This window comes from Zonotrichia albicollis, chromosome 4 (genome assembly GCF_047830755.1).
Source record: "Zonotrichia albicollis isolate bZonAlb1 chromosome 4, bZonAlb1.hap1, whole genome shotgun sequence".
NCBI classification, from domain to species: domain Eukaryota; kingdom Metazoa; phylum Chordata; class Aves; order Passeriformes; family Passerellidae; genus Zonotrichia; species Zonotrichia albicollis.
In genome coordinates, this window is record NC_133822.1 from 61,881,442 (window position 1) to 61,909,324 (window position 27,883).

At 39.5% G+C, this 27,883-nt stretch overlaps 1 protein-coding gene across 5 annotated transcripts; it reads right to left on the reverse strand.

The window, feature by feature from the left end:
- Positions 1–506: 506 nt before the first annotated feature.
- On the reverse strand, positions 507–27,883 carry AASS (aminoadipate-semialdehyde synthase). 5 transcript variants are annotated; one of them, XM_074539963.1, is made up of 25 exons: positions 27,745–27,762; positions 26,861–26,988; positions 25,705–25,925; positions 24,474–24,650; positions 23,750–23,834; positions 22,941–23,008; positions 22,683–22,829; positions 21,613–21,691; positions 21,404–21,531; positions 21,090–21,238; positions 20,185–20,307; positions 19,923–20,034; positions 19,335–19,394; positions 19,174–19,241; positions 15,396–15,517; positions 13,043–13,172; positions 12,079–12,189; positions 10,751–10,859; positions 10,249–10,389; positions 8,207–8,374; positions 5,945–6,040; positions 4,236–4,351; positions 3,969–4,057; positions 3,467–3,643; positions 507–3,022 (listed from the first exon to the last, which is right to left on the reverse strand). In XM_074539963.1, exons 3-25 carry the CDS (start codon positions 25,915–25,917, stop codon positions 2,904–2,906), a joined length of 2,787 nt encoding a protein of 928 aa, XP_074396064.1. In that variant the 5' UTR covers positions 25,918–25,925; positions 26,861–26,988; positions 27,745–27,762; the 3' UTR covers positions 507–2,903. The 5 variants fall into 5 exon arrangements, with proteins under 5 accessions (XP_074396064.1, XP_005482004.2, XP_026646074.2 ...); XM_005481947.4 differs by lacking the exon at positions 26,861–26,988 and having other exon boundaries at positions 27,745–27,883; XM_026790273.2 differs by lacking the exons at positions 26,861–26,988; positions 27,745–27,762 and having other exon boundaries at positions 25,705–26,825.

Here is a 27,883-nt window from a genome sequence, read left to right on the forward strand (position 1 = left end):
CACACAGTGAAACAATCTGTTCCTTGAAGCCTGATGTGAACAAAGAGTTTAAAAGCCTTTCAGCACAGACAGTGATAGCAGAAGCAATGTGTTCAACTGAGCAAGGTCCTCAAGCTGAGACAGGCTGTGAGACACTGGTGTTCCATGCTTTCCTGGGGCACAGGGAGATATTCTGTAGCTTACCACTTCAGTAGCTGTCCTTGTGCCCAAGATCAAAACATGCTGGGAAAAAAAGATTTCTTTGGATTATAGCTGAAAATTATCTAGATACAGACATACCTATATATCTGCATATATTTATGTATATATAAATATATAGATGGGCATGTTTAAACAATCCTTGAAGAGTCTTCTCCTGTGAGTCTAGTAAGAGGTATGCAGAGGTATTTCATGCACACGGACAAGTCCATGTGTAAGCATCCTTTCAATGTAACCATCTATGTGAAAAACAAAATCCCATTCAGGTACATCCTATTATTAGACTATAAAGACGACATGACAACAAAACAGAGGAGTTCAGATTTATTTTTCAAGCAATCTCATGTATAAGATACAATTATCTTTCCAGTAATATGCAAAGAGAACTGAGAAGTATAATCTTCATACAAAAAGATGAGCAATAAATTCATTTGAGTCTAAACATAGAAAACAAAATGCAGCATTGCACTGGGAATTAGAAATATATTGCAATATAAAATGTTTCAAAAATAGTAGCTGTGTTTCTTGATGAAAACACTGGAGTTCTCATTCTTTAGTGCTCCAAAAATATTGGATATTTGTAAAAAAATCTCATTTTCATCCCATACTGCATTTCCAAGGCAGAAAAGCAAGTATGGTAAATGCATATATACAGAGGAACAACTCTGTATTTGTGGGCTAAGGGAGGGGACAGGAGGGGACAGAATTCTCAAGTAAAATCCTGGTCCCACCAAGCACTGGACTGGAAGGGACCAGCAGGTACAAACATAACTTAACCCTTAGTTGTAGGCCATTAATCTACCTGGAGAAGGAGGAGGCAGCAGAGAGCAGAACATTGCAGGCTCCATCCTTATCCCAGCTGCATCTACCAGCCAGACAATGGACCAACAGCCTGTAAGGTCAGTGGGAAGGAAAAGAACTCGGTGGAGACAGGATTTTGTGTGATATATATATATATGCATGGAACTGTAACAGAATCCAAATTTGACATTACATTAAAAAAGCATTGGTTCAGTAGAAAAAGTCCTTCTCTTTCACAGTAACACCTGCCCTTCATTCTCCCTTTGGCTCCTTTCACCTAACTCCCTAGCAGCTGCTACTTCATTGCATCTGCACAGAGAAAATCCAAATCCTGAGCAGCAAAACCTGAAGATCAAAACTTGAATTATTGTTATGGCTGCTTTTCCGACCATGCAAAACAACATCTGGAATTCCAGCCTCTTGGAACTGTGATTACAGCATTGGTTCTCAGGAAGGAAAAGGCGTTTATCAGCAAAGTGCATTTGTGAGCGAAGCTGAAAGCAGACAGCTTCCTGCATCAGTATTCAGCTTTAGAAAAGGGAAGCTCTAGGCAGGTGCACAGGTACCAGTGCAAATACAATCTGCCCACAGCACTGCACCTCACAGACCTGACTAGTGAAGTTTAAGCCATGCTTAGTTTCAAGGTGGTATAGAAATCCCTAAGCAAAAGCCAGAGAAGAAGGCCTGAAATGAAAGGATGCAATTGGTAATATGTTAAGGAGAACCTGCACTTGGGCTAAAGTTCAGTTGTGGACTGATGTAGCTAAACTGCAGCTAGAGCAGGGCTGACACATGTGACAGCACAGCACTCAGCAGCAAATAAACTGGCAAACTCCATCAGGCTAACGTGACACAGTACTGAGTAGTAGGCATAGGTTCCCAAGTGAACGCTTCAAAACCATGCTAGCACAACAGGAGCTAACTCAAAAAGTGGCAATTTAAACCTCTAAACCTAGTGCATTTCAAAGCTGTATTCCCTTTGTAACAGTACTTAACTTGGATGAGGCACACAGTGTAAGTGGGAAGAGTAAACATGTCATTTGGAGCATCTTCTAAGCACAGTAACTGTGCTGTATTTCAGACTGCCCTTCGCAGCTGCAGAGCTAAATGTTAATGTGCTCTCTCCACAGCACAAGGCAACATGTAACAGCAGGTATTTCAATATACTGCAACCAGCTTCCACTCTGTAACAAGAAAGGGTATGGGGGGAAGCCTGCTTCAAATTTTCTTCCTCCTCCAATAAATTTAAATTTACATTCATTATGAAGTGATTAAAAATATTAAGATCTAGGTTTCAAATATTTAAGAACTGAACATTTTCAAGATGTAACAGGAACTTATTTGCTAGTAGTGCAGAATTTCTAAACTATTTTTTGCATATTGTTATTGTGAAAACATTCATGAATACTGCTAAAGTGAAAGGGACAACCTGACTTAAAATTTAAGTATCATGTCCATCTCCATTTTTCTGAAAAATAATTTTTACCACATGAACAATTAAACTTCATCAATGGAGTTCATTACCCAGACTTTTCCACCACAAAATAATCCACTAATAGATTTTTTTTTTCAGCTTAAATTTGTCGCAATAACAACCCTATACACTTAGAAGATAAACTCTAATAACAAAAAACAAAAACCTTCTGAGATATTTTAGAAAATATATAAGGAAAGATCTGACTGATGCTGAAACATGTACATGAAAGCTCAACAATTTTAAGAGGAAAATATCACAACCTGTGAGCATTGACAGTTTCTGCATCAAGCCTGGTGGCAGTTTTACAGAAGGCAACACTTGCCTATGAAATGGTAGCTGCTGCCTTTAGCTGGTCCAACTGAGATTCTAAAAGGGGAGGTGAGGAAACCAAAAAAACCCAAAACCTGCTTAAATCCACTGCTTTCAGTTACTGTTTGATAATGCTGCGAGTACTGTACATAATGCCTTCTGCCCGAACACGTTCAAGTATTGGCCCATAAACATTCTTTGTCAAAGGTATGACCATGCCTTTGGCAGTTATTTCACCTGAAATAAAGGCATTTAAAAAACAGTGTTAGTCCTCTACCAGGTTTATTTGAGAAAACTTTGACAGCTTCACAGCAGGGTTTCTGTGGAGGTCGCTGTGCTGGACACAGCCAGATTGAGGTGCAGGGAGCTGCTGAGTCATTCAGCCCTGCCACATCATCGATTATAATTTATCACGCTAAAGGTTTTGTCTGTACTAGTGTAACATTTAATATTAAAGGACTTAAAAATCTTTGTGGATTAAGCAGTAAATTAAGAGTTGTCACTGAACATCTGAACATCCAAACATGCAGATAAAAAATTCCTGTACAGTAGACAGGAAGCATCTGACAAATTAAAAAAATACACATAAATGTACTTAAGAGACACTATGTATTTACCTTCTACAGGCAGGAAGATAAAGAGGATTGAAATACTGTTACTGAAGTTGGAATAGCCACTTACCATCTAGAACCATTTTAGCAGCTATGGCTGCAGGGTATCCTACTGTTTTAGCCATCGCAGAATATCCTTTGTTATCCCCATAGACAACCAGATCAATAAATTTGTCTTCCAAATGGCCAGAAGGATGCCTGAGACCTATTTCACTTCTCATAACAATCATATCTCTCTCTCCAGTGCCTAAGAGAAAAGCACACAAACTATCCATTACTTGTATTTCAGTCACATCAAGACGAGGTTCCTGAATAGCCAGGCACTTCACATACACAGCATGTGTATCAGAGAAGTGACTGAAGGCAACAGAGAAGGACAGAACACTAGGATCAAACTAAAAGTGTAACAGGACAAGAAAAGGATAAACTGGGGAGGTAGGGAACACAACAATATATTAAAAAACCTATCATGAAGGTTTAGTAATGAAGGTGAGAAAACTAATCCAATTAAGGCTTATAAAAGATAATGCCCTTGTTCCATTCAAACCCGTGAAAAAGAATTTTTCACATACCAAAGGGCAGCTTCATCTCCATGTGCTTTGCAAGAGCCCCTACAATGGAATCTGCTGCTGGAACCGGTTCATCTCCCAATAAACCTAACCTGGCACAAGAAATGAGGAAGTCTTACATCAGTGCCTATCAGCAGTTTCATCTCATTTTTTAAATTTCTAGTTGTTCAGCATAGCAGTTTAACAGTGTTAACATGAACCAAAATGGCTAGAATTGCAAACATTTCTTTTTTTAATTTTTAAACTTTCAAAATCATTGGAACATTTTACCATTCCACTGCTTCCAGCTGACTTTTGTCCTTGTCCAGTTTGTTAAATACAGCTTCTTTAAGAACATCGTGCTCAGCAGGTGACTCAATTCCAACCAGTTTGCACATGAGCTCTTTCTGTTTGAAAACAAAAGGTTCATGAAGGTCTGACATCTGTTCCCACTCCATCTCATGCAAGGTTTTGAGAACTAACTACTCTACTAAGATCAGTTAAAATCCAGGACTTCAGAGAAGTCAGCTTATATGTACTGGGAAAGTGAGAAATTTGAGAATTTTAATCACAACAGGAGAAAATAGGGTTTATCTTTTCTTGAAAGACTTCCCCTACTCCACCCCATATTTTAGTCTTACCCCTTCCTCTGGCAGCAAAGAAAGAACATAAAAACTTGCATAAACAAGGAACACCAGGAGAATATTAGGATGAAAGAGAAGCCCCCTGGAAAATGACAGAGTGAAAATTTAGATAGGATATCTTTCAGTTGGTGTAGAAATGGAGAACGTCCCTTTCAAAAGGAAGGAAACAGACCAATAAGATGAACGAAGCTCTGGCAAAATCCTGTGAGTGTTACCAAAGAGATTTCTCATGATACTTGTGCATATCTGAAGGCCATTCTGTGCCACCCAGATGCTAATTATTGTTTGCTTCATTCACAGCAAGGTGGATAATGGAAAGAACTATGAGCAACATACGAAATAAGCAAGAACTGCAGAGTCTACAAGCTCATGTTAGCCTTTCTCTTCTACTTCCCTGACAGGGTAGATGTAAAAACATTGCTAAATGTTTGCAGTGAGAATAATGAGTCTATAGCTATTTTTACAGATTACATAACACTTTATACTTATTCACTGAGGCTAGAAGAACTGGAAATTCCAGTCATCTTTGCAAAGAAAACTTGAAACTATCAACTCTAAAACTGAAAGTAGACAAAAAAAATCACAAAATTAGAAAAAAAAATTAAAAAAGGAAAAAAAAAAGTAATTCCTATATGGCCACTCAAAAACTCCTGGAGTTTGCTCATCTTCCCAATACTAAATGTTAGTCAGAGACAAGCAAGACTGTGGCCTCCTCACCTTCTGCTTTCTTGGTTCTGAGAACACTCAAGACATTCTTCAGCTCTTTCCACCCCATACTGAAATATGAAATACCCAGTCTCTACAGAGACAACAAAAATTCTGATTGCCAAATGTAAGAGCAGCACATCAGAGTCATGTCTTGGCTGGGATAAAGATGAAGTAAGGCACCCAAAATCAAGACAGAAAAGCTGCATAACAGAAGATCTAACAAATGCTTGTACAGAATTTCAATAGAAAAAAACATCAATATACTCCTTTATGCACAAGCTCTTACTTCTTGATGCCCTGAAAAATGCTTTTACACTGACAATCACGAGCCAGTAATAATTTGGACACTGCAAACTCAGAGCACTGAGTACTAGATTGTGACTAACAAAAAGCATAAGACAATTCATAAAAATATGGCCATGGCTTTGCCTGAAAGCCTCCAATGTCAGACACCCCAGAATCTATCAGGGAACCTGTTCCAGCACCTTATTCCATTCCTGCTGAAGAAAGTTCTCCAAATTTCCAGGAAAAAAAATCAAAGATCGGGATGCAATAGAAGATTCTCATTGCTAAGTACACCCAAGTCTAGCAATAAGAAAACCATCAATAAACCAGAGAAAAGAAGGCAGAGTAAGCAGAGTAACTCACCCAGGTTAGAGGTGGTGTAGTTGAGCTTAGCAAAGGATAAGGGTCTGGGTTAATTAATCCTAGTTTTACAAAGCCCCCCATGGTTCTGGAGTATCCCTGAAATAAAAGAGTAACAGCATTAAATATATTAATCACTTGAAACTGAGGTATTTCTCCTTGGTTTGAATGCAGTGATAGACATAACCATCATTATTCCCTGGGAAGCCAGGCACAACAACCTGCTGTCAGTGAGGACACTGCCACAGAGCAGTGTCTTCCCCAGCCCCTCTCCACCCTTCCCCACTTTTCAATACTTTTTTTTAATGCTTTATTCTGTCATCAATACTTCCATGGCAAATACCATTGGTTGCTGAGATCAAAGGGCTCAGCTGGCCAGCACTGGTTGAAATCCCAGCCCATCACTGCAGGGTTGTATCAGCCAGCTGGCCCATAAACAAACTACTGAATACACAGAGCACAATGCTGAACTCCGCTCACCCAGTTCACACCACTGGGATTCTGTGGACATCACATAAACTGCTTTTAAAGGTAAGAATCCTGTGTGCTTACTTTTTATCTTCAGGAATATCAGACAGACAAAGCAGAATGGTTTAAAAGGAACTGCAAAGGTTGCATTAGGCTGCACACTAAAAGAAGTCTCGACTGATTTCTGCTTACTTCAGTTTGTATCCCATTAACATTCCCACACAGCTGCTGAATACCTGAGAGCACTTACATGCAAGTGACTAGAAACACAAAAAAAGCAGAATGAAGGAAATAAAGCACACTGAAAGAACCCTAATTAAATTAGGAGTCACTTATTAGGAGCACTAGGTTATCAGCTCAGATGGCCTTGCAGTGAGATCCTTCTGTGTGACACCTCTTTTAAACTGACTCCATTAGCTATCTAAACTTAATCTCTAAAAGGCACTTTTAGGAGATGATTGGCTCCTCAGTGAACAGACTGGCTCCTGCTCTGCAGCACAGCAGCACATGCAAAGGGCCAACACTAACTTCTGTCCTGCTCAGCACAGTGACTCTGTGCTGGCATGTCAACACAGTATAAACAAAAAACACTAATAATAGCACCATGCAGGCAAAGGTATGGAAACCCTTCCCCAAGCCCTGCCAACCCCAGCCCAGCCCAAAGTGCTGGCCCTGCTGTGGGATAAGGGAACAGCACCAACCACAGGAGCAGCATTCCTGCAGCACACTGACATCCACCTGGCGTGGCACCCTGACACTTCTGCAGTTCCTTGCACGAGCCCATACTAAAGAAGAAAGTTTTACCAGGCACCAAATGGAATAGATATTGCCATATTAGGATTCCATTATGAGATAGACATGTCCCACATATTTTTACAATCTCTTCTGAAAAAGAGATTGTATCTAGACTGACAGAAAGAGAGCTATTGCAATTTATTTTTCCCCCATATAGGCCTTTCTTCTTCCATGCCTTTATCTAAGCAAGCTTCCCTCCCAAAAATACAGAAAAAATCCTGTTGTATTGCAACAGAGGAATTAAGACAAAAAGGACATACAACTTCCTCAGGCTATGGACAAATAACAAGAACTTAAACCCTAGCATAAACCTTAACAGACATAATACAACGTCCATCAAAGCTTTTTCAAACCTTCAGTATCGTTCTAGGTTTATTCCTTCTTAATGTATATTGACTGAAAAAAATAAAGAAAAAGAAAATCTGACAGAAAAACATCAAAGCATTTTTATTCTGCTTTGGACATCTAACAAATTAAAGGAAAAGACTCGATCAGTTAGAAGGGAAACACATTTATCTCTCAACATTTTACTTAGCTGACCAAAATTATAAAGCTTCTCAAATTTAAGATTACTAGTTACTTAATGAAAAACTTCTCAGCTTAATGAAAAATCATAATTTTCTGTAAGATTATTACATTGTGTTTTCCATGGGAATATAAGAGCACAGAATTATTTAATTTTTTTTGTATCTTCTATTGATCTGACACCAGATACAGAGCCAGAATAAAAAGAGCAAACACAGACTATGCAAGAGAACTGGCCAACTGTCTAAAACAAGTAAAATTATTTTTCCATTTTGTAGCAAGTACCTGTTAAATACACCAGGTACAGTTACATTTAAAAAAACAACTGCTTTCAATTGTCTCTCAACTGGGATAATGGGGAGCTCATAAACAGCAAGTGCAAACCTACAAAAGGCTTAAATACACATTTTTATTGAAATTGCAACATTCACCTCTTGAGGAAAACAATAATTACTAATAATAACACCAACAACTTACTTTGTATCTTAAGGTGCCTCTCAGTAAAGTACGAGCTGTCTGAATACCATATGGCTCTGCATATTTTGTACTGTCTCTGTTAGGAAAACCTTCAAGGTTTAATCCTGGGAAAAAATCCATTGGAGTAACAGAATCCAGTAACGCTCCTCCAGCTGGAATATTGATAATCTAAAGTTTGTGACAGAACAGCAAATATTATTTTTGTGCAGTTGTATTCAACTTATTTTAGAACAGAAAAGATAAAGTATGCTCAAAAGCAGGAAAAACAAGTTTGGCATTCAAGTGCAAACAAAGGCCTAGTCTAAATAAAGAAGTTGCCCAAGCCATTTAATCATACCTGGTGCAGGAAGAGCATGCAATGTGTTAGCCATCAAAGGGCTAAAACAAGCCATGTTCTTCTCACACACACAGTTAGTTCCTGCTGCACTTATATTAAAATGGCAGGTTCCCATTTCACTTACATGAATGCCATTTTGGAGCATGTCTCTAACTGCCCCAGTGTGATGGGAGATTCCACCCATGAGCTCTCTGTTTTTTGGTCAAATAATTTATTATCTTGTATAGGTTTTGTTTGGTAGTTTTTATATGGGAGAGAAAGCAGATATAAAGAAAATTATGGATGCTTGTTCATTGTTTTAAAAAAATATTAAAATAAATCAAGTGATACCACATGGATATAAAATTACTGCCCATGTGTGTCTTTACTTGAAGCTACAAAGCACCATGGAAGGAAAAAAAAAAGGGTGAGTAGTTCTCTTACCACTCTCTTCCCAACCACAGCCCAGAATCTTATTTCCTTCAAGCAGCTAAAGCCCAGACCTGCTATGTAGCATCAATACAAACTCGTTTTCTGACTTCTGAGCAAAGGGCCAAGATTTACTTATAGAAGAAATACTCAAGCAGTGAAGCCTGCAGCAATGCCAAAAGATACTCTTGTGTTTGCCAGGCAAGACAGGTGTGTGAAAGAATCCCACACAATGGTCAAAGACATAAGTATTTAGAGGCAAGGAGAGAAAATTGCTGAATTTACTGACAAGCTCATCTAGTGCTGGCATAATGACTCACTCATATGCATGATCTAATTGCTCCTAGCAATAGGTGAACCAGATCAGAAATAGAAATATTTCAACATTTTCCAAGAACCCTTTTCATCTGAAACTTATACTTCATTGCTTTTTAAATAATGATACAACATACAACCCCTGGACTTCTCCTTTCTTACTTCTATAAAAACAGTAGAGCATCAAATGTCATAAAACATAGAAGATTATATTTCAAAAGATTTATAAGTCTTGCAGATCAAAGTTTTAGGTAACTAGCTAAACTTTACAGTGGTTGAACAAGGCAGTCTCCTTGACAATTGCAGTAACTACTCTGAGCAAGTGACAGCAGAAATAGATAGTGCTGGAAAGCAGAAATGTGATAATGGCTTGCAATAGCATTGCACAAATCAATTACAATGTTTACACACAACAGAAGCAGTGACATTTGCAAGGTTAAGTCTAATGACTCCTGCACAAACAGCAAAACAGAGCTTCTATAAAGTAGACCAAAAAGCATTTCACAAAACCCACTCAGTGGGTTATTGGTATTACACATTGCACCAAAAGAGAAAGGAATCAAGAGTTCTACTATCCATTGTGCAAGTACAAAATGAAGCTATTTGATTTATTAACACAACTAGATAGACAAGCATTCTCACCTTTGTTTCACAGGACCAAAGGCAGGGCAATTAAATAGCAAAAGCAACATCCAACAGGAATGGAAGTTGTGTCCAGAAAAATCAACTCCAATCCACTGCTTTTGTCTTTAGAATAAATTCCTTCCTGGCAACCAGTTTCCACACAGTAAGTATTAAGCTAGCAGCAGCTAGGTATCATCATGCTCCAAACATAGTCCTAAGTGATTTATGCAACTGGCTTAGGCAACTGGCTGCCACCAGCTTGAAAGTAAATGCAGCATCTTACAAGTCCCAGTTCCTCCCTTAGCCAAATACCACAGTTTTTATCTGTTTTTAAATGAAAATTTTCCCATTACTTCACCTCTCCATCTTTTAAATACGTAGCAGACTGAACTGTATTCAGCAACACTCCTTGCGGACTCCAGCTGAACTTGTACCTCAGAGGATTGTCAGAGTGCTCTGGAGCTGGCAGGCCACCGCAGAAAGAGGTGTACGATATAACCTGTCAGATTTATCCACAGGAAAGAAACAGTGAAGAGAAAACAGATCAGGATGCATAGAGATGTACCCACCAGTTCTTAAAATTTCTGGTTTTCCTCAAATGGTCAGATGAGAAGGATCTACAGTGGGGAGGGAAAAATTACAGGCACTGCCCATAAGGGATAGGAAACGATACACTGGGGCAGGGCCATCTTAGCTGATGTTCTCACCAAGTGAGTTAGTAGCTATGAAATTCAAAGCATCAGAAAAAGTAAAATGTCCAGAATCTGTTACACATCACTGACAAGCTCAAACCTGCATGGTGTTAAAAGACCTTTACTAATATAATCTTGGCAGAACTACACACTCCGCGTCAACCTTACCGTAGCACCAACTTCTTTCGCCTTGTCAATACATTCCATCGCCAGCATGTGATCAAGACCAGGATCCAAGCCCATTTCACTGACAACTGTAATACCAGCAGCTTCTACACTAAAAATAACAGAAACACAGAGCCATCAGAATATTCACTATTGCTGGCCTTTTATTCCATAAATCTGTCCAATCTGCCCAGTGAACCCTCTCCAAAACAGTAAATTCTGGGCTCTGTCTGTAGCTAGTGGGAATAAAGAAACAAAAGCAGATATAACACCCTGAAAAGTGACAACCATCTAAAAGCCTTCTAACCTTTTTTTTTTCTCTTACTTCTCCACACCTAGGTGCTGGTAGGAAAAGAATTTTCTAACAGCTATTCCATATCCCACAATCTCCTGGACAATGCTATAATGCAGAGAGCAGACAAAGCTAGTCATAATTGTCCCAAAGAGCTCCCACAAGGAAGAGAGACTAAAATGTCTGCTTTCCAAAATTACAAGTATTTGGGTTTTTTTTTTCCTAATAGTTGCCTACAGTCCCAGAGGAGTTCACATATCACCACAAACCAAGGATTTATTTTATTTTCAAAATCAGTTTGTCTTTTGACAAATGAGAAGTGCCCTTTTTATTTTTTTTCCTGAGCGCATGCTATATTCTCAATAAGAATGGTAGGAGAAGCCCCTAAATATCTTTCACTTTCTGCAACACTGGTTCTCTACCAGTCTAGTTTTTGTCGTTTTATCTTTTGTAAAGACACAGCATGTACAATTCTTCACTTGAATGCACTACAGATTTTCCGATACTGTGACTCAGAGGAGCACCTAGATTAAGCTTCATGCTCAAAACAACTTCCAAGCATTTAGTAAGTAGGACAACAGAAACATTAGTTAGAGTTGTCACCAGTCTGAAAATTATACAGTGGGCGTATCCAAAAGAAGAGCATGAAGGAGATTAAGTGTAGATACAATAAACCAAGAAATGAGTTTTTATTACGGGAAGGCAAAGGATGACAAACAAGCTTGCTGGTAGAATATGACAGCACATCTACTGAGCTTGAATATCAGCCCAGCTCAAACATCTTAACAGGTCTGAGGGAAGAGGAAAAGGTACATTAACATGAAATAGGATGATGCAGGCAAAAAAATACATTCCATTATTTAGAGCATTAGTCTAACCAGGCTGGGGTATGCACTCATTGCAACATGGCAAAGTTTCTGGTCCTCCATCACAGAAAGAGAAGCAGAAAGAATTTGGAAAGCAGTAATTCACAAGTGTTGCAGGTGCAACAGACTACAAAATATTCAGATAATGCACTAAAGAAGGAAGCAACACCTACCTCTCCTGAAGTTCTTTCATGGCTGGTGTTAAGTAGCTGGCTGTTACCAAGTTCACTTTGTTGTCAATACATTTCTTAGCAACAAAAGGATGTGCTGAATAAGGCAGCAAACTACAAAGGAAGGAGAATCATGCAACATCAAAATTCAACCAGTTATTTATCTTGTCACTGGAAAGGCACTCAGATGTTTTTTGAATGCCTACAAAAGAGCTCAAGTAATAGCTCAAAAAAAACAGTCGCACCTGCCTTGCCCTGAGCAATTCCATACCAATGAAAGTGAAACAGTACCCTAGCAGGACAGCATTGTTGTATGCACCCAGAACAGGGCACTGAACAATAGGGAAGTCATTCTTGAGAGGGCATCACACTTCTCTGTGAACCACAAACCACTGACCTCTTTCCAAAGACATCTTCTAAACAAGCATGCTGGAGGTTTAGAAGATGCAAAACTGTCCTTGAGAAAGCTTGCATTACAAAGATCTTGAACTACTTTGTGAAAAGCACATTTTACACGGAACAGAAGTAACATTCATGACAGCCACGGCAAAAGAAACAAAATGGCAAGGACAATGAAGTTCCTTCCCTGTATCATTATCTGGAATGAGTTCTTTCTTAATGGGATATTCAGAAGAAATTACCAAGATGCCAGAATTTTGCCTCCTCTTGTGAACATGAAAATTTGATCCCAGAGACACATAAGCTTGTGGATGCAACTGGCCCTTCACATTAACAAGGAAATCCACCTAATGGTGAACACTTCTGAAGAAGTCAAAACCCCTTTTAAAGTTTTGATGCCCTGCTACATGAGAAGGCAGCAGCCAGTTACAACAACTTACATGCACAAATACCACCCCAAATCTTGGCCATTAAAAATAAGTTTATGTGTTGATTTAGGTCAAGTAACTACGGGAAAGAAGCAGCATGACTTAGGGTTGAGCCATCATGTTTTACACAGAAATCTAACCTGATCACAAGGTCGTGTTTTTTCACCAAGGAGGACAGCTTTTCCTCATGCTTAAGGACATCCATATGAACTGGAGTAACATTTCTGTACTTCTCTGTCAGTTGTTCAAGTTGCTCCTTCATGACAGATACTGTTTTAAATATAAAACAATAAACCATTACCTAGAGATGAAGCTAAGTCTAAAGCAGGCCATGTATAAGTGTGCCATATTTACCAAAGAGAAACATTTGCATGCATGTTTTCCTTCACTAACAGTCGAAGAAAAACCAGCCATTTAGTAAACAAATATGTTCAGAAAAATTTACTCAATCCCTCATTCCACATGTTTAAAAAGAAGTATTTTGAAACTCTTTCAACACACTTCAATAGAATACCTATTTACAGTCAAGAACAGTTTAATAGCTTAAAGCAAAAACTAATTCACATCAATCACAATTTTAAAAATGACAAAGATAGAAACAATAAGCTTCAGCTTAGATCAAGTGTGAGCAAAAGATTCAAACTGACTACTTTTAATATTTACATATGGCTTAGTCCTCCCAGTCCCAAATACCGTATTTTAACTAAATGGGATAAACCCAGTCTCTGCCTGCCCTCATTTAACTACCATAATAAAGAAAGCAGAACTGAAAGAGATCCACACTAACACCACCAGTATCTGCCACCTTTGACTGGTTTCCCTTCCAGCTCACCATGCTGCCAGCACAAGCCACAGAGAACAAAAAAGGAGTGGCCAAAGAAGACAGCACATGGGGCACAAGCTCCTGGGGAATTAAAAGGCATCAGCACTTACCATTATAAGGAAAGCAGAACTGAAAAAGAGAACAACAGGAACACAACCAGTATTTGCTACATCTGACTAATTTCCTTTCCCAGCTCACCATGCTGCCAGCACAAACCAGAGAACACAACCAGGAAAAAGGAACAGTCAAAGAAGGCAGCAGAAGGGCACAAGGTTATGGAGAATTAAAAGCATCTGTGCCTCTGAGTTAGGGCCTTATTCCCTTATGGCCTTTCCACAGTCAGTGGGAAATAAACATTACCAGAAGGTGTTTCTCCATATCCTACAAATCAAATTGTGCTGAAGGAAAAGAGCTAGGCAAAATCATCCACAAATTCAAACTAAAAAAAAATTTGATTACATGAAGGTTTCCCAATTAAAGTTTTCATTATCTGGACTTAAAGTGGTGTAGCTTAACAGTACAAAACCAAACATGGCACTTGGACGTGCATTTTGTTTTCTGCACCTACTTGCCTGCTATCAAAACATTAAACAAGTAATATCTTCATGTCCCTTTCCTTCTGTGCTATTTTTGTGCATGTGTGCTGTAGAAACTGCATGTTTTTCAGCTACCCAGATAAGAGGCTATGTTTGTTCAGTGCCTGGCAAAACAGATCTTCCAGTTCACCTGGTTTCCCTTCTTGCTACTGCACTGCAGGGAGAGGATGGAACCTGTGTAGTGACAAGGGGATGGGCACTGCACATTGCTGTAATCCTTCCTTCTTCACCACCTCAGGCACTGCTCACAACAAGGGTGCAGCTTTCCTAGATTTCTCCTCTTCCTCCCAGTAAATCTTTTCCCAGGGGTTAAAAGTACTATCCTTGTCACAATGAAGGGTAAAAAAAGCAGCCAAGAGCCAACAGCCAAAATAGCATGACAAAAAAAAAAAAAATCAATGTAATAACAACAACAATCAACCACAATAAAACTGTAAGTTCTAAGGGAAACCACTTGCCAGCAAAGTTATCTTTCAGGCAGTAAGGCAATAGAGCCTGAGTTTTAAATCTGAAGTCCCAGAATCAGGGTAAAGTCATCATTAAGGGTACAAAAAAGAATTATTGAGATGCTCAGCCTGAAATATGCTACAGATAAAACCAAAACAGAGGAATAAACAAGTAGGCATTTGGTGCTCATGGGAAAGACAGTCTGAAGTTTTTACCATCAAGACATTCATTTTAAGGAAAGCAGTTAATTAACTCATAGAGATGTCCATAAAAACATTTTCATATTATTGCTGTGTGAGGATGAAAACACAGACAAAGACCAACAAAGTGACTGACTATTTACAAAACCAATCCTGAACCCAAAGTGGGTTAGAAGGAAAAATACTTCCAATTTCCCTACAGGTTACACATGCACACAGTTAATTTCTAACATGGCTATGTCATTTTCAAATCAATTATTTAAATTCTAAGTGCTCACAAAGCTGCAAAATCCTTTTCTGCTGGGCATAATAACAAAGATTTCCTTTATCTCTTCTCAGAACCACATCCATTTATTATTTATGAGAAGGGTTCTGCCACATGCTTCGGTAAGACATAATACTGTAATAAAAACAAATTCTTACATACCAACTGTGATGCCAATGTTGGAATCTCTAGTGAGATATTCAAGCACAGGGCCAGAAACATAGCCAGATCCAAGCAATAAAACTCTCTTCTCACCACTCATCTTCAGTAACTGAGCCTGCTCCCTAGAAGGTGTTACAGGCAAAATTTAAAATCACACAGAAGGAAACTGTAGTCTGCCCAGGTTAACAGAAGAAATATGTGTCAGTAAGTCTACAAAGCACGAGCTCTATTCAGACCAAGAGTCAAGTTCCTAGCTGCCAAATCCAGGACTATCTAGTGCTGCTCCCATTCTTCTGCTGCATAACTTCTAGTTCCATTCCTCCAACATAAACATGATCAAATCCATCAACATTCCCACTGCTTCTCCAATTTCTTCTAGCTGTTCATCAAAACCTTCCTCAGCTGTATTTTTTCCAATGGCCAAATTACTGTAACCTGATAACTTGAGGGCCACCAATGTCATGCTGGGCTGTCAGAAAGGGATTCCAGGCTCTGCCTTGCTCCCTCTACATCACAGCAACTCTTAAAAGACACAAAATTATGCTGGTGAAAGAATGTTTGTGTAAATTATACTATGTTCATATTAGTCCATCACAGAAACATGATAGTCAATAAAAGTCAAATAAAAGTTAATGCCCAACCAAGAAATCATTATTGCAGACAAGGACTCAGATTTGGAAACCATCACAGTGTTTCAACCTAACTACTACTACTCTCATAAATAAATTGAAGTTGATCTCCTGTTGACTTTCAATATATGATGTACTCACATCAGATTTTGCATTTCTTTCTGTCAACAGAATTATGCACTCAGCAGCTGTTTAAATATGCTCTCAGAAACTCAGAAATCATAGCAGGAATACACATTTTGGCTGTTTATAATTAGTTTTCCCTTTAGGTTAAATTTGCACTAAGTTGTAAAATCAGGATTGTGAAACTGTCTAACATATGACTACACAGATAAAAATTATTCAGCAAAAGAAAAAATTCTTAAAGCACTTCTTATTTCTGAGAAAGTTGTTCACTGCCCTACTGTTTAATCTAATTAAAGGAGATTGAGGCTTGGCTTTTCTTATCCCATGCCCTGAAAATAAATTTCAACAATAAGTCGGACTTTCAGAGATACAGTCTCATGGGAATCTTCATAAGCATCTAAGCAAGATCCTCAGTTTCCCCTTTGTCCACTAAGAGTTTATAGCAGCGCTGCAGATTATGCCTCAGACAGAATCCTGACCTGTAGCTGACAAGATGATGTCCACTCTGCTGACACCTGCTGACCTCAGAAGAGGACCAACCACATGTCTACTACATAATATTTGGTTCAGATGTTTTTGAGGCTTCTCATGGCAGTCAGAAGTCAGTATTTTGGTTGTGTTTTTCCATTTCAAAAATGGCCATAACAATGATAGATGTGATAGAAGTCTGCCAGAGCAACACCTAATAGCAAGACAAACCAGGGCACGACTGCCCAACCTAAAGCATGGCAGAAATATCTGACCATATTTAGGGGCACAAGGCTTCAAGTAATACCAATGAAAAACTACTGTGAGTGAAGAGTGTTAAATCAATGCCAAATACATCAATATCATATGTCTGAAGCACATTCCAGCTTACTGTATCAGTACTGTAAAGCTTGAATTACTCTCCAAAATTTCAGATGCTCCATCCTCCTTTACTCCTATTTCAGAGCCTTTTTTAAAAGTCATTCTTTTCAGATAATTAAATCTGAATGGTATGTACCAATGTATCAACTCTCTAACCCAAATTATTACTACAGATTACTGTAAATTTTGACCTTCATAAAAGTTTTACAGATTTGATTTTTCTAAAAAAATGCTAAATCATTATTTAATACATTCACAGAAATTCTCCTAAGCCTTTATATTTCAGATCCCAGGCTTTTCCTTGTCTTCCTCCTATCAGAACATCTTCCACAACTGTACTCTTATGGGCAGGGAAAGAGAAGAATTTCTCTCCATGCTTTAGGGAACTGAAGTGGTAGGTAGCTTGGAGTGTTGATGAAGGAGAAGTTCTTATATGAAAGCAAGCTGGATTTTGAAATCCAACTTACCATATTTACTAAAAATTTTCTGGTGTACAGAATGTAGTCACACTTGGATCAAATACAGTATGTTTACTCTAGGACAGGCAAAAACATGAGCTGCCAAATGACCCATCAAGCATGAGAACAGAATCTACACAGCTCCAGATCATGCCTACTCTCTATAAGTGAGTTTTAATAATTCAGTTACAAATAACACCTACATTGTTAATGTGATGTGCCTTTACAGCTGTGGGTGGGAAATCAGTAAGAGTTAAGAAGCAAGTAAGAGCGCAAATATGTAGATGAGTTTGTTTGGTAAATCTAATGGCACCCAAGACAGTTCAGCTCATACAGTCTGGCTGTCCTACATCTGAAATGTTCACAGACTGGAAGGAGTATTAGCAATTAGTCTAAATAGAACCCTCAGAAACTAAACTAGATGTAGCATAATACTTTTCTAGAGAGGAAACAAGCCACATAATTCCTATAGGGCCTATCTAAACCATCACACCCTAAGCACTAAAACCCTTCTTTCACTTGCATTACCTCTGAAAAACAAAGGACAGTATTGTTAGCAGGTGCTGCTTTTCTGACAGCTAAGTGAATAACACCACTGAACAAATGAACATCACATGCAGCACACATATCTGCAGAAATATCAATAATCTACCCAAAAAAAAACACCCTTGGAAATTAAGTCTCCATGGTAGTTCACAAAAGATCATGCAAGTGATTAGGGAGGAAGCTAAAAAAATATTAGATCCTTGCACTGTGTGAGGAATAAAAAAAAATATTATTGAGACAGCCTCTCGAAGGGCAGAAATAACAAAGAGCACATAACAAAAATCACTGTGAGCTGAAGCCTCTGAGAGGCAAATAGCACATTACTTAGTGTGAAAAATTCACCTATAGTTCATAACCAGAAGTCCCAAAGAAAATTGGAGGGGTTTGAGATGCAGAAGTCAACACACTGGTTTTAGTGCATAGTGCTTATGGTCAGACCAATTTAAATGTTTGTAAGATGTACAGTGCAGCTGTCACTGACCAGGAACATGAACCCACTTACTGTGAAATTAACATTTTTCACGTGTAAACTATAGATATTTGTTAATAGTAAGGGGGCAAGGGAAATGGAAGGGATGGACAAGTTATTTATACTTTTGTTAGCTTAATTCACCCTAGGCTACCACTGGCACATAACTGCTGTGACAGGGTGGGGATGAAGTGGTAGCTGAAGCTGTAGGTGATGAATATAACAAAGTCTGAGTGTCTCAGAGTCTCCTCAATACACCCAGCCACAGAACAATGCTACACAGCACAGCACTTGAGCCATACAAGAAGTAACTAGATTCAAGGAATATTCAAGAGACTTTTGCTTTCAGCAATTCCTTTCAAATGACTGTATGTTACATCCTTTTCAAAAGGGCAAGGAGTAACAGAGTAAATCCAGCATGTGGCTGCTCTCTGCCTCTGGTAAAACAGTTTTCATAATGCAAGACACAGAAAAATGACCACTTTCTCAACTTCAATATAAGTTACTAACAACACATGTTAATGATTTAGGCAATGTGCATGAAGAAATAAGATCATCAACCTAGAAGACATTTAGACACAGTGCAGTATAGATGCATTCCACCAAGACACAAGAATAAATGAATGTAAAAGGAGAGACAGAATGCAGACAGAGTGGCTTTTTAAATCCTGAATCAAATAAACTTCAAGAGCCTACATTACCTGCTCTCTCTCAGTTTCTGGATATATTGATATTTAGGTGTCAGTGAGCCATTGGATGCAATCACTGCCTGGAAACATATGAAACAGATTTTGACGGCTTTATGTGTCTGTATATTTCAAAGCAGAGGAAGACAAGAAGGGTGCAAAACTGCAAAACTTACATCTCGAACAACAGGTGAGTAATTCTGTTTTTCAAGAGGTTCTGAGCCTTCTGATACCAGCTGTGGAGATAAGTTATTGCAAATCAGGTCATTTTATTACCAAGTATTTCTCAAAGTAAAACATTAAGATTTTGAGCAATATTTAAATGCATGCAACAATACCAATATCTTGTATATTTGAAACACTTTTGGCTGCAATCAGCATCACTTGACTTTTAGGAAAATACAGGAATTCAAACAGCAGTCTGACTGTGAGGGACTGCTGAGTGCCCAAGAAAACCAGATGTTTATATCTGGTGCAGGGTCCAGAAACAATGAACTACCTGCCAGAGTCTGTTTTCTTCCTACAGACAGCATTCTTGACAAATCCCTAAGACATCCAGGTCACTCATGTCTCGTTTACATGTTTCCTTTTCAAAGGATTCCTCAAGACTTCAAAAGTTTTTTTTTTTTCTTTTTCTGAAGTACAACGTCAGTTATGTTCTACAGCAGATTCCTTTTGAATGTATACAGGAGACCAGAAAAGCAACAAACAAGCAGACCAAATTCTGAGCCTTTTACCTTCTTGTTGGACACATAAGCTCTTACCATCTCTTCAATATAAGGGAAAAGCATATCCCCAAAGTACTCTGTTGCTTCTATAGGAAGCTGAGCTGGCAGATTGTCAATGGAACACATCAGAATCCCCGAGCCTTCAACACTGAAAGAGAGAAAACAGCTCTTCTAAGCTACCTCTTAGTACCTGAAAGGTATCACCTTTCAGAAGTGTTATAAATGCACGATTTTTTCAATTCAATGTTTCACTCTGTAAGTTACAAAGGAAAACAGTACAAAGTAAGGGCTCTCCCACCTGTCGTGAGTAATATGCTGGTCAGCATCATACATACAAAATGGGTTGTCAATTGTTGTACACTCAGTCATAAATTCTATAGATCCTCCAGTATCTGCTGAAATGTCACATATGGCCAGAAGCCTAAAGCAATTAAAATAAAAAGGCAGCATTATACAAAGAGAGCATTATACAAATTACTAAGAAACACAGGTATTAAAGGTCACAAGTGAACAGGAGATAAAAGAAATGTGAAAAGATCTATGCAACTTGTAGCGTTCTTCATTTCAACCAATTTAGAAGTCAACAAAACACAAAAAATGGTATCCAGAAATATAATGGAAATTTGGCCCTACTGTAGTCATCAGGTTTGAATTCCTATCAAGAGCATCCAGTTTCATGGAAAGACTGACAGAATCCATTCACCCATGATATTTTCTCTCTATGCCATGTGTGGCCAATACCTCCCATTCATTTCCCATCTACCAATTCCCTCAGGTCATGCCTATGCAGTCCTGCATTAAACTAACTTCCCATCATATGACAGGGTAGGAAGAACCTTCCCTGAAACTCTGCTCAGGCATAGAAACTTCTCCCAATACTGGTGCAGCAGGTACATTCCCAAATACCACTCTTTTGTTTGTATGAGATTCTGTATGAAAATCAGTGGCAGAACTACCTCTGCAGAAAGACAGCTGATACCTGCTAATCATTTCTACTGTAATGTTTTAAAAAACTCCAAACTGTGAAAATAGGACTGCAAAGCACAAAAGAACAAGAGTGAAATCAATGGGGCAGTGTAAAACATGCCACAGGAACAATGTAAAATAAACAGAATCATTTACTATGTACTGAGGTGAAACTGCCTAACTTTACAAGTTAATCATCGTGCTGCAAAATTGTTACAAGTGAAATGAGTGCCTTACCTGTGTGGTAATTCAGGACAGCCATCCGTTGCACCAGTAGCAGATTTAACAGGCACCAGCAGCTTCTGAGTGTCCTGCCGACTCAGCAAGCGAGGACTATTTTGTTCCCAGTATATGCCATTAATTAAACAAGTTGTGTAGGGTGCAACCTGCAGGGAAAGTTACAGATGCCTGATGTTCTCACCTAGTACTTCAAGAAGGACCTGGTCTAGCATTTTAGGTTAATGCTCTCTCAAATGATGAATATGCAAAAGTGTAGTAAGTACAAACACTCTGTAGAAAACCCCTCATAAAAGAACAGAAAAGATGCTCACATCAATGTGAAAGCGAGAAATGTAATTTTCTGGATGTTTATCATAGTCTGCTGGATCATACTGTCCATCACGTTTCCTCACAAGATGATGGTGACGACTTAGCACTGTTCCATAGACTTTCCTGAGGTCTGAAGTAAAAAAGAAAAATTAGCTCTTATACTTGGACAAAAAGGATTTCAGTGTTTTTAATCACTATTGTCACTGCCTACCTCCAGATTTGGAAACTTCCTTTAACTCATGGGGCTCCACAAACTCACATGGGAGAGCACTGAACATTTCTTGAGCACCCTGAAATCACAAAGAAGGATTTAGAAGAAGCAGACCATAAATGTCATGTAACACTGCTCACTTGGTGTTTGAAAACAAATATAAAATTTCACACACAATTTGACAGCCCTGCCAGAGAACAGCTCCAGAGATGTACACATTGTTTCACACACACTCCTGCTTACCCAAAACTAAGCAGCTTGGGCATTATGTGCAAGGAATTTACATCATTCCCCACTACTGCAAAATGCCTAAACCACAATCCAGTGCCTGGTTCTTACTTCTAATGGCTGAGCAGGAAACCTCAACTCAGCCACAAGAGGGTTTTGCTGCCACTCTGAGGAGCAGTTTCTCTTTAGGAAAGATCCCTGAAGCCACTCCTCATCAACCAGGCTGTTCTAAAAGCCAGGAACTACAAGATGACTTCCCCAATGAGCTATGATCACAACCAGATGATTTTCAGACACATCATCCTTTTGGCTAGAATGAACATATTTATGCAGGCAGTGATTTCGTTTTATAGCTGGAGCCTTGTTAACTGATACTTATTGCCAAAACCAGGGGTAAGTCTTTTCCCTATGTCACAAAAAATAGCCCTAAAGTCAAGAACTTGTAAGCCAAGTCAACTATATCCAGACATAAAAACTCAGCAGGTGTTGGAAAAAATAATTCTTTCCTCCATACTTTAATGGAGTGATTAATTTACCTTGTGAGGACAGAGTCAACAGTGGAGAGAGAGAGGGGGAGAGAAATCATGCAGGATGGAAAGGAGAAAGAAGCAATAAAATTTAATCCATGTTCATTGATAAGAATTTAGCATGTCAGCCTGGTTAGGCATGACCTCATATTAAACATCTTAGTTTGTGGTAGTTAAAAATTCTTACTGGCAAAGGAAAATGTCAAGCTCAAGCAAACAAAATGAACCCATCAACCCATTTAACCTGATAGAGATCAAATGCCAAGAATTTCTATTAACAATTATATAGCATTTCATTTTGAAGACAATTCTTACCTTAGAAACATTACCAGTGCCCGTAAACACAAATGTTAAGGGCCCCACTGACTTTGGCATCAGTCCCAGAGAAATTTCATACCCGGCATCCCGAACTGCCTGCACAGCCTGACTGCTATTCCTGTAGTTATGTGCCATCCCAATGTGCTGAAATCAAAGGCACAGATCCATCAAGAAATTCTCCATATTCAAATACAGACAACTAGCAGATACCAAAATTTATTTAGCTAAAGAAAAATACATTAAAAATACTCTTACCATGAAGGGAGTGTGATGACCCAGAGCTAAAAATCGCAAACCCAATCCATGCAGAATGTTGATCATTCCTGTTGTTAAAAAATAATAGACAATTGGACCATCAGTCCATCAGTCTTAATTACAAATATGCATAGTTAGAAATTGCAGAGATTGACTGAAGTCTCAAATCATCCCAGGTATTTTTCCCATGTTTTTATATTAATACTTTGCTTCTAAAGAAAGTCTACATAAAACCAGAGAAGGAGAAAATTAATAGCAGTCCATGACCTTAAACTTGCTCTTGGCCCATTATGCATTAAGGCACCATTTAATATTCAGATATCCTTTTATGAAGTGTATCCACATCATCGGATTCCAAAGAAGGAAATAAAAGAGTCTCCTGAAGAAACAGTGTTAAAGTTCAGTAGAAAGAAATGAGAACCATGCCACACAAGAATCAGATTAAATGCATAACAGTGACAAACAGATATTGTTCAAGCTCTTGGGACTGACAGCAGCCTCTTTTTTATCAAAAGCCTAATCAGTTGATCTCTTGATATTTAGTCTGCTCCAGATAGTTCAATGGACAAACAGGACTTCAAGACAACAGCATAAAATATTAGATTTGTCAGGAATCCACATGACTAATTGACATGTCGTCTCATGAAAGCAGGAGGTACAAACCAGAATGGAAAAAAAGCTGTTAAAAGCAAGAATTCAAAATGCAGTTAAAAACACATTGCAAGCCTCAACTTCCAGGAAGGACAGACAACCAGAAGTATTACAGGAAGTCACTTGTTGCAAGCCTGCCTTTACTTTATACACTATACCTGCTACACCAGCCCACTTTCCAAAGGCCACAACTCGCATTCCTTTATGATCAACCATTTTTTCATAGTCAAACAGTCGTATTTCCTGAAAATACACAGCAAACTGAGTATTAAAACTTTCAGTGAATGCAGTCTGGGGCACGTTGCTCTCCCAGGAACTACCTTTTCACATGCCTTTGTCATTCTTTATTGATAGAGCCTGATGGGTTTATATACGGTAAGAAGATAAAGTATAAAAATAAAAACATAACAGCAGCACTGAACTCTTGTTTGAAAGAGTGTCTGCACTGCCCATGCCCTCTTTGCACAGGGCTCCCAATGTGCCACTCCAGCTGCTGCAGGCCCATTCACATCCTCTGGCAAGAGGCTGCTCATTTCTGCATGAACTGGCTGCCTTCCTCTGAAATGGCCAGATTGCACTCCAGCTTAGTAACTTCCCAACTCTTTGTGCTCAGAGAGAAAGAGCCTCCCTTGAGCACACCATGCTCACAACTTATCTGCCTCATGCACATGAAGAGAGTAACACTGCAAACACAAGATCCTCTGAGCAAGAAATACTCGGTTTCAGGAAAGGACACCAAAAACTATCCTCATTAGCCTCGTTTACAAGTATGTGTGCTGGAAGTAACCATACTAGGCAGCAAGCTCTTGATCACACTTAAGCATTAAGTTCATTTTCCATCCCATGTTAATTGACAATGATCTTCAATAGAACATAATTTACCTGTTTTAAAATCTCATCCAAAAGGGGCATGTTTGCCTCTTGGGCTTTAATAGTGTGAGAGAAGAAGGCATAGTTCTTTTTTGGGATTAATTTGTCCTCTGGAGGTCTCTTCACACCTATTATCAGTGAAGCCTCAGAAATATCTTCCTGAATAATGGCACCTGCTTTGATGTACTCCTATGAAAGAGAAAAATCAAAGAAGATTTTTCTGTGTTTTTTCTTAATCAGATCTCAGCATATTAGCATCTAGAACAGAGGGAAAAATAAATAATTCTACCAAGCAGAAACAAGTTACTGCATGTGATACATTCACAAAATTCTTTGATAAAGAGGTATCAAGTATCAAATTGAATTACCATGCTATTATCCTATTATACAAGGCCAAATATAATTATGTGTGAGTAAAGTACTTCATCTTATATTTACAGACTACAAAAAGGATATTTCACTAAATTTGAAATATCCTGCAGTATTGCAATAATAAACACTTTGTAAGATGTTCAAATACTTGGAAATAAGATTAGAGAAATATGGAAAATTCAAAAATATGAAGACTGGTAACATGCAATTTTATAAAATTGTGTACGTGCAAGTCCAAGCTGATGAGCGATTTCCAAGGAAATGCAATAGTATGATCTGCACTTTGGTGAAAAAAGCATTGTGTCTTAATAAAAAGGTGGTATCTGCAAGTAATGACTAATTCCCAACTTTTGTTATCTTACAACACAGTATTACTGCTGCTACAAAAACTGTAAAAGCTCTCTGTCCTGAAGCTCACAGCATTAAAGAAAAAAACTCCTCATTTCACATGAGGAATAGGATTGAAGCAAGAGTGGAATTCACCAGATTCATCTTTCCCGCTCTTTTAAAAAGTACAGCATTTTTAAGAGTTCTTGCATTCTCACAAACAGAGGACAAAAACACCAACGTTAAAGAAATTCCCAAGCTTCTGCTTCAAGAGAACCTAGGACTTCTAGGGAGAGTGATGACAGGACACAAAATTAATGAAAACAACTCCAAAAACCCACCATGGTGCCAATATCACATTACAAGGCTAAACAAACTACTCCTTTCGCTTTCCATTAGCACAACTCCTCATTTAGCAACAAAATTTACTTGTTTCTGGGGGTTTTATATGTTTCCTCATGAATAGCCTTTGAGTATTATTTTTCCTGTACTATGGTTAACAACTGCACTATGACTTTGCTTGTGTCTCCAAATGGGACCTTACCTTTTCATGGATGGCTCTCCGGTTTGATGGCTGCACCAAGACCTTGTATCCCATCTTTGTCAACTCCTTAACATGCTTTGGTGCCAGAGGAGCTCTTCTCTCCCACGCATTGACATCCTCCCTCCTGATGGCCAGCACAGACTTGCGGTGCTGCCAGCGCTTAGCGTGGTGGAGCACACACCTACCCTTTGTGTGACTAAAGGCTCGGAGCATGGTAAAGCCTGATGGCAGCAAAGACAAAGTAATAAAATAATACAGGTACATACTCAAGTCAGACACTGTTTGTGCAAAAGTTCTGGTCTCCTTTGGCATCTGCTGTAAAACACAAACCAGACACTTCATACTCTAGTTCTTCATACTGTTGTGAGACATCAATTCAATTTCAGTGAATTTTGTTGCATCTTGGTCTGATGAGGTGTCTTTAGAGACAAATTTTCAATTTTAGTAATTGTTTTGATTACTGTAAAGGAAGGGTTTTAATGTGTTCTATGCAGCTAGTTTTAACTGTAGGGCTTAAAAAGAATTTTGGAAACTTAAATTTTCCAATTATATTCATTTGCCAACATAAACCAGGCAAAGACCATCACAAGTTTTTGCATCAAGAACAGTCAAATCTAACAAACACACAGAAAGAAAGCAGAACACAGACTGTATGGCAGGCAGTTGATTAAAAGAGAACGACCAGCACTAAACATACAACTAATGCTTACACAGGCCAAAACTGGAAGATAAGATCAAGACCTTAACTACTGAGTAGCAGTGAGCCTATGTGTGATCAGGAACAACAGGTTTCACCCTAATGTGAATTTTCTGCAAAATGGAAAAGCTTCATTGGAACAGATTCCCACTGCAGAGAAAAAGCCCTTTATCTTCTGTCTCAGTCTCTTCACTCCCAGTGAAGCCTACGTGCCATTGCTTATTTCTGCAGGGACACTGCCAGCTCCAGCATCAAATATCCAGGATCCTAAGGCCGTTGGATACACATGCAATTAAAAGATGTGAGTCTCAGAGATAGGCTTCAAAAATCTGAACTTTGCTTCCAACACAATTTTAACTGATAATACATCAATCTCTGTATCTGAATCATTTGGAAAATCCTGTTTGTCCTCATGCCTCAAACTTGTAAAATCTCTATATAAGCAAAATCTCTATATACCTAAAGACTTCAGAGGTCCTGTTGAACTCCAGGCTTGGTGAAACAGAGGGACTAGCACATGAACGACAGCACGAAGGGAAGCACAGTTATCTACAACAGCTCCAAGCGTCGTCTTCCTACGACTGCATCTGTCCACCAGCAAAGGTTACTGTACTGAATTTGCAGGTATTTTGATGTTTCTCTTCAGCATGCTGAGAGGGTTCTCAAAGCACATAATGATCCCTCTCAAAAAACAAGAAGCCTTGTCACACCATGTCACTATCTCGGCACACTAAAACCTAACGATGGAAGCAGCTTGTACTAAAACACCGCACCTCATACCCAAGCCTGCAGCGAAGCAAATTTCCCTCATAGAAGATTTGCACAAGGAGAGAAGCGGCGCCTTCCTGAGGGAGTGCACCGGGATCGCGGCTGTCCGGGCAGGGAGCAAACAGCCGGGTGACCTCTGGCAGGCCACAAGTTCGCCTGCATGCCTCCCTGTGTGTGCTCAGGCTCAGCCACAGCGATATCCACATCCCGTTGTAAAAGTGAAACTAACTTCAGCATTCCAAGCCTGAACGCTGGGAACCCTCCCCGGCCCCCCCTCCAGCAGCCGAGTGACCGCGGGGCCGCCACCGACCCGGTCCTGCTTGGAGCGGGTCACATCCCCGCCAGCATCCCTGGGGCTGGGACAGTGCCCGGCAGCACAGCGAGGGGCCTGCCGCCCGCAGGGGCGACCCGCGGACGGGAAAAATCCCTGGGGAGCAGCAGGGCAAGGCAGAGGGGCGGCGGCGGGCAGGGGGAGAAGCGCTGTGAACGGGCGGGCGCAGGGCAGCGAGAAGCGCTCGCTGACTCCCGGAGCGCCGGGCAGCGCGAACCCGGAGCGCCGGGCAGCGCGGACCTACCTCGGGCAGCGGGGCAGCGGGGCAGCGGCGGCACGGCCGAGCGGCCCCGGCCCCTCCTCCGGCCGAGGTCCGGCGGCGCCGCCGCCCCGCGCCGCAGCCAACCGCAAGGCGGCGGCGGGAAACACCTCCCGGGCCGCCA

Excerpts from the sequence above, each read along its gene's own strand:
- AASS (XM_026790273.2), bottom strand. The coding sequence starts at position 26,046 with ATGAAGTGTCTGGTTTGTGTTTTACAGCAGATGCCAAAGGAGACCAGA. Across the intron at positions 19,242-19,334 it reads ACTCACCTGTTGTTCGAGAT|GCAGTGATTGCATCCAATGG; the intron begins GTAAGTTTTGCA and ends ATATGTTTCCAG. Across the intron at positions 13,173-15,395 it reads CAACATTGGCATCACAGTTG|TATCTGTCATGAAGGAGCAA; the intron begins GTATGTAAGAAT and ends TATTTAAAACAG.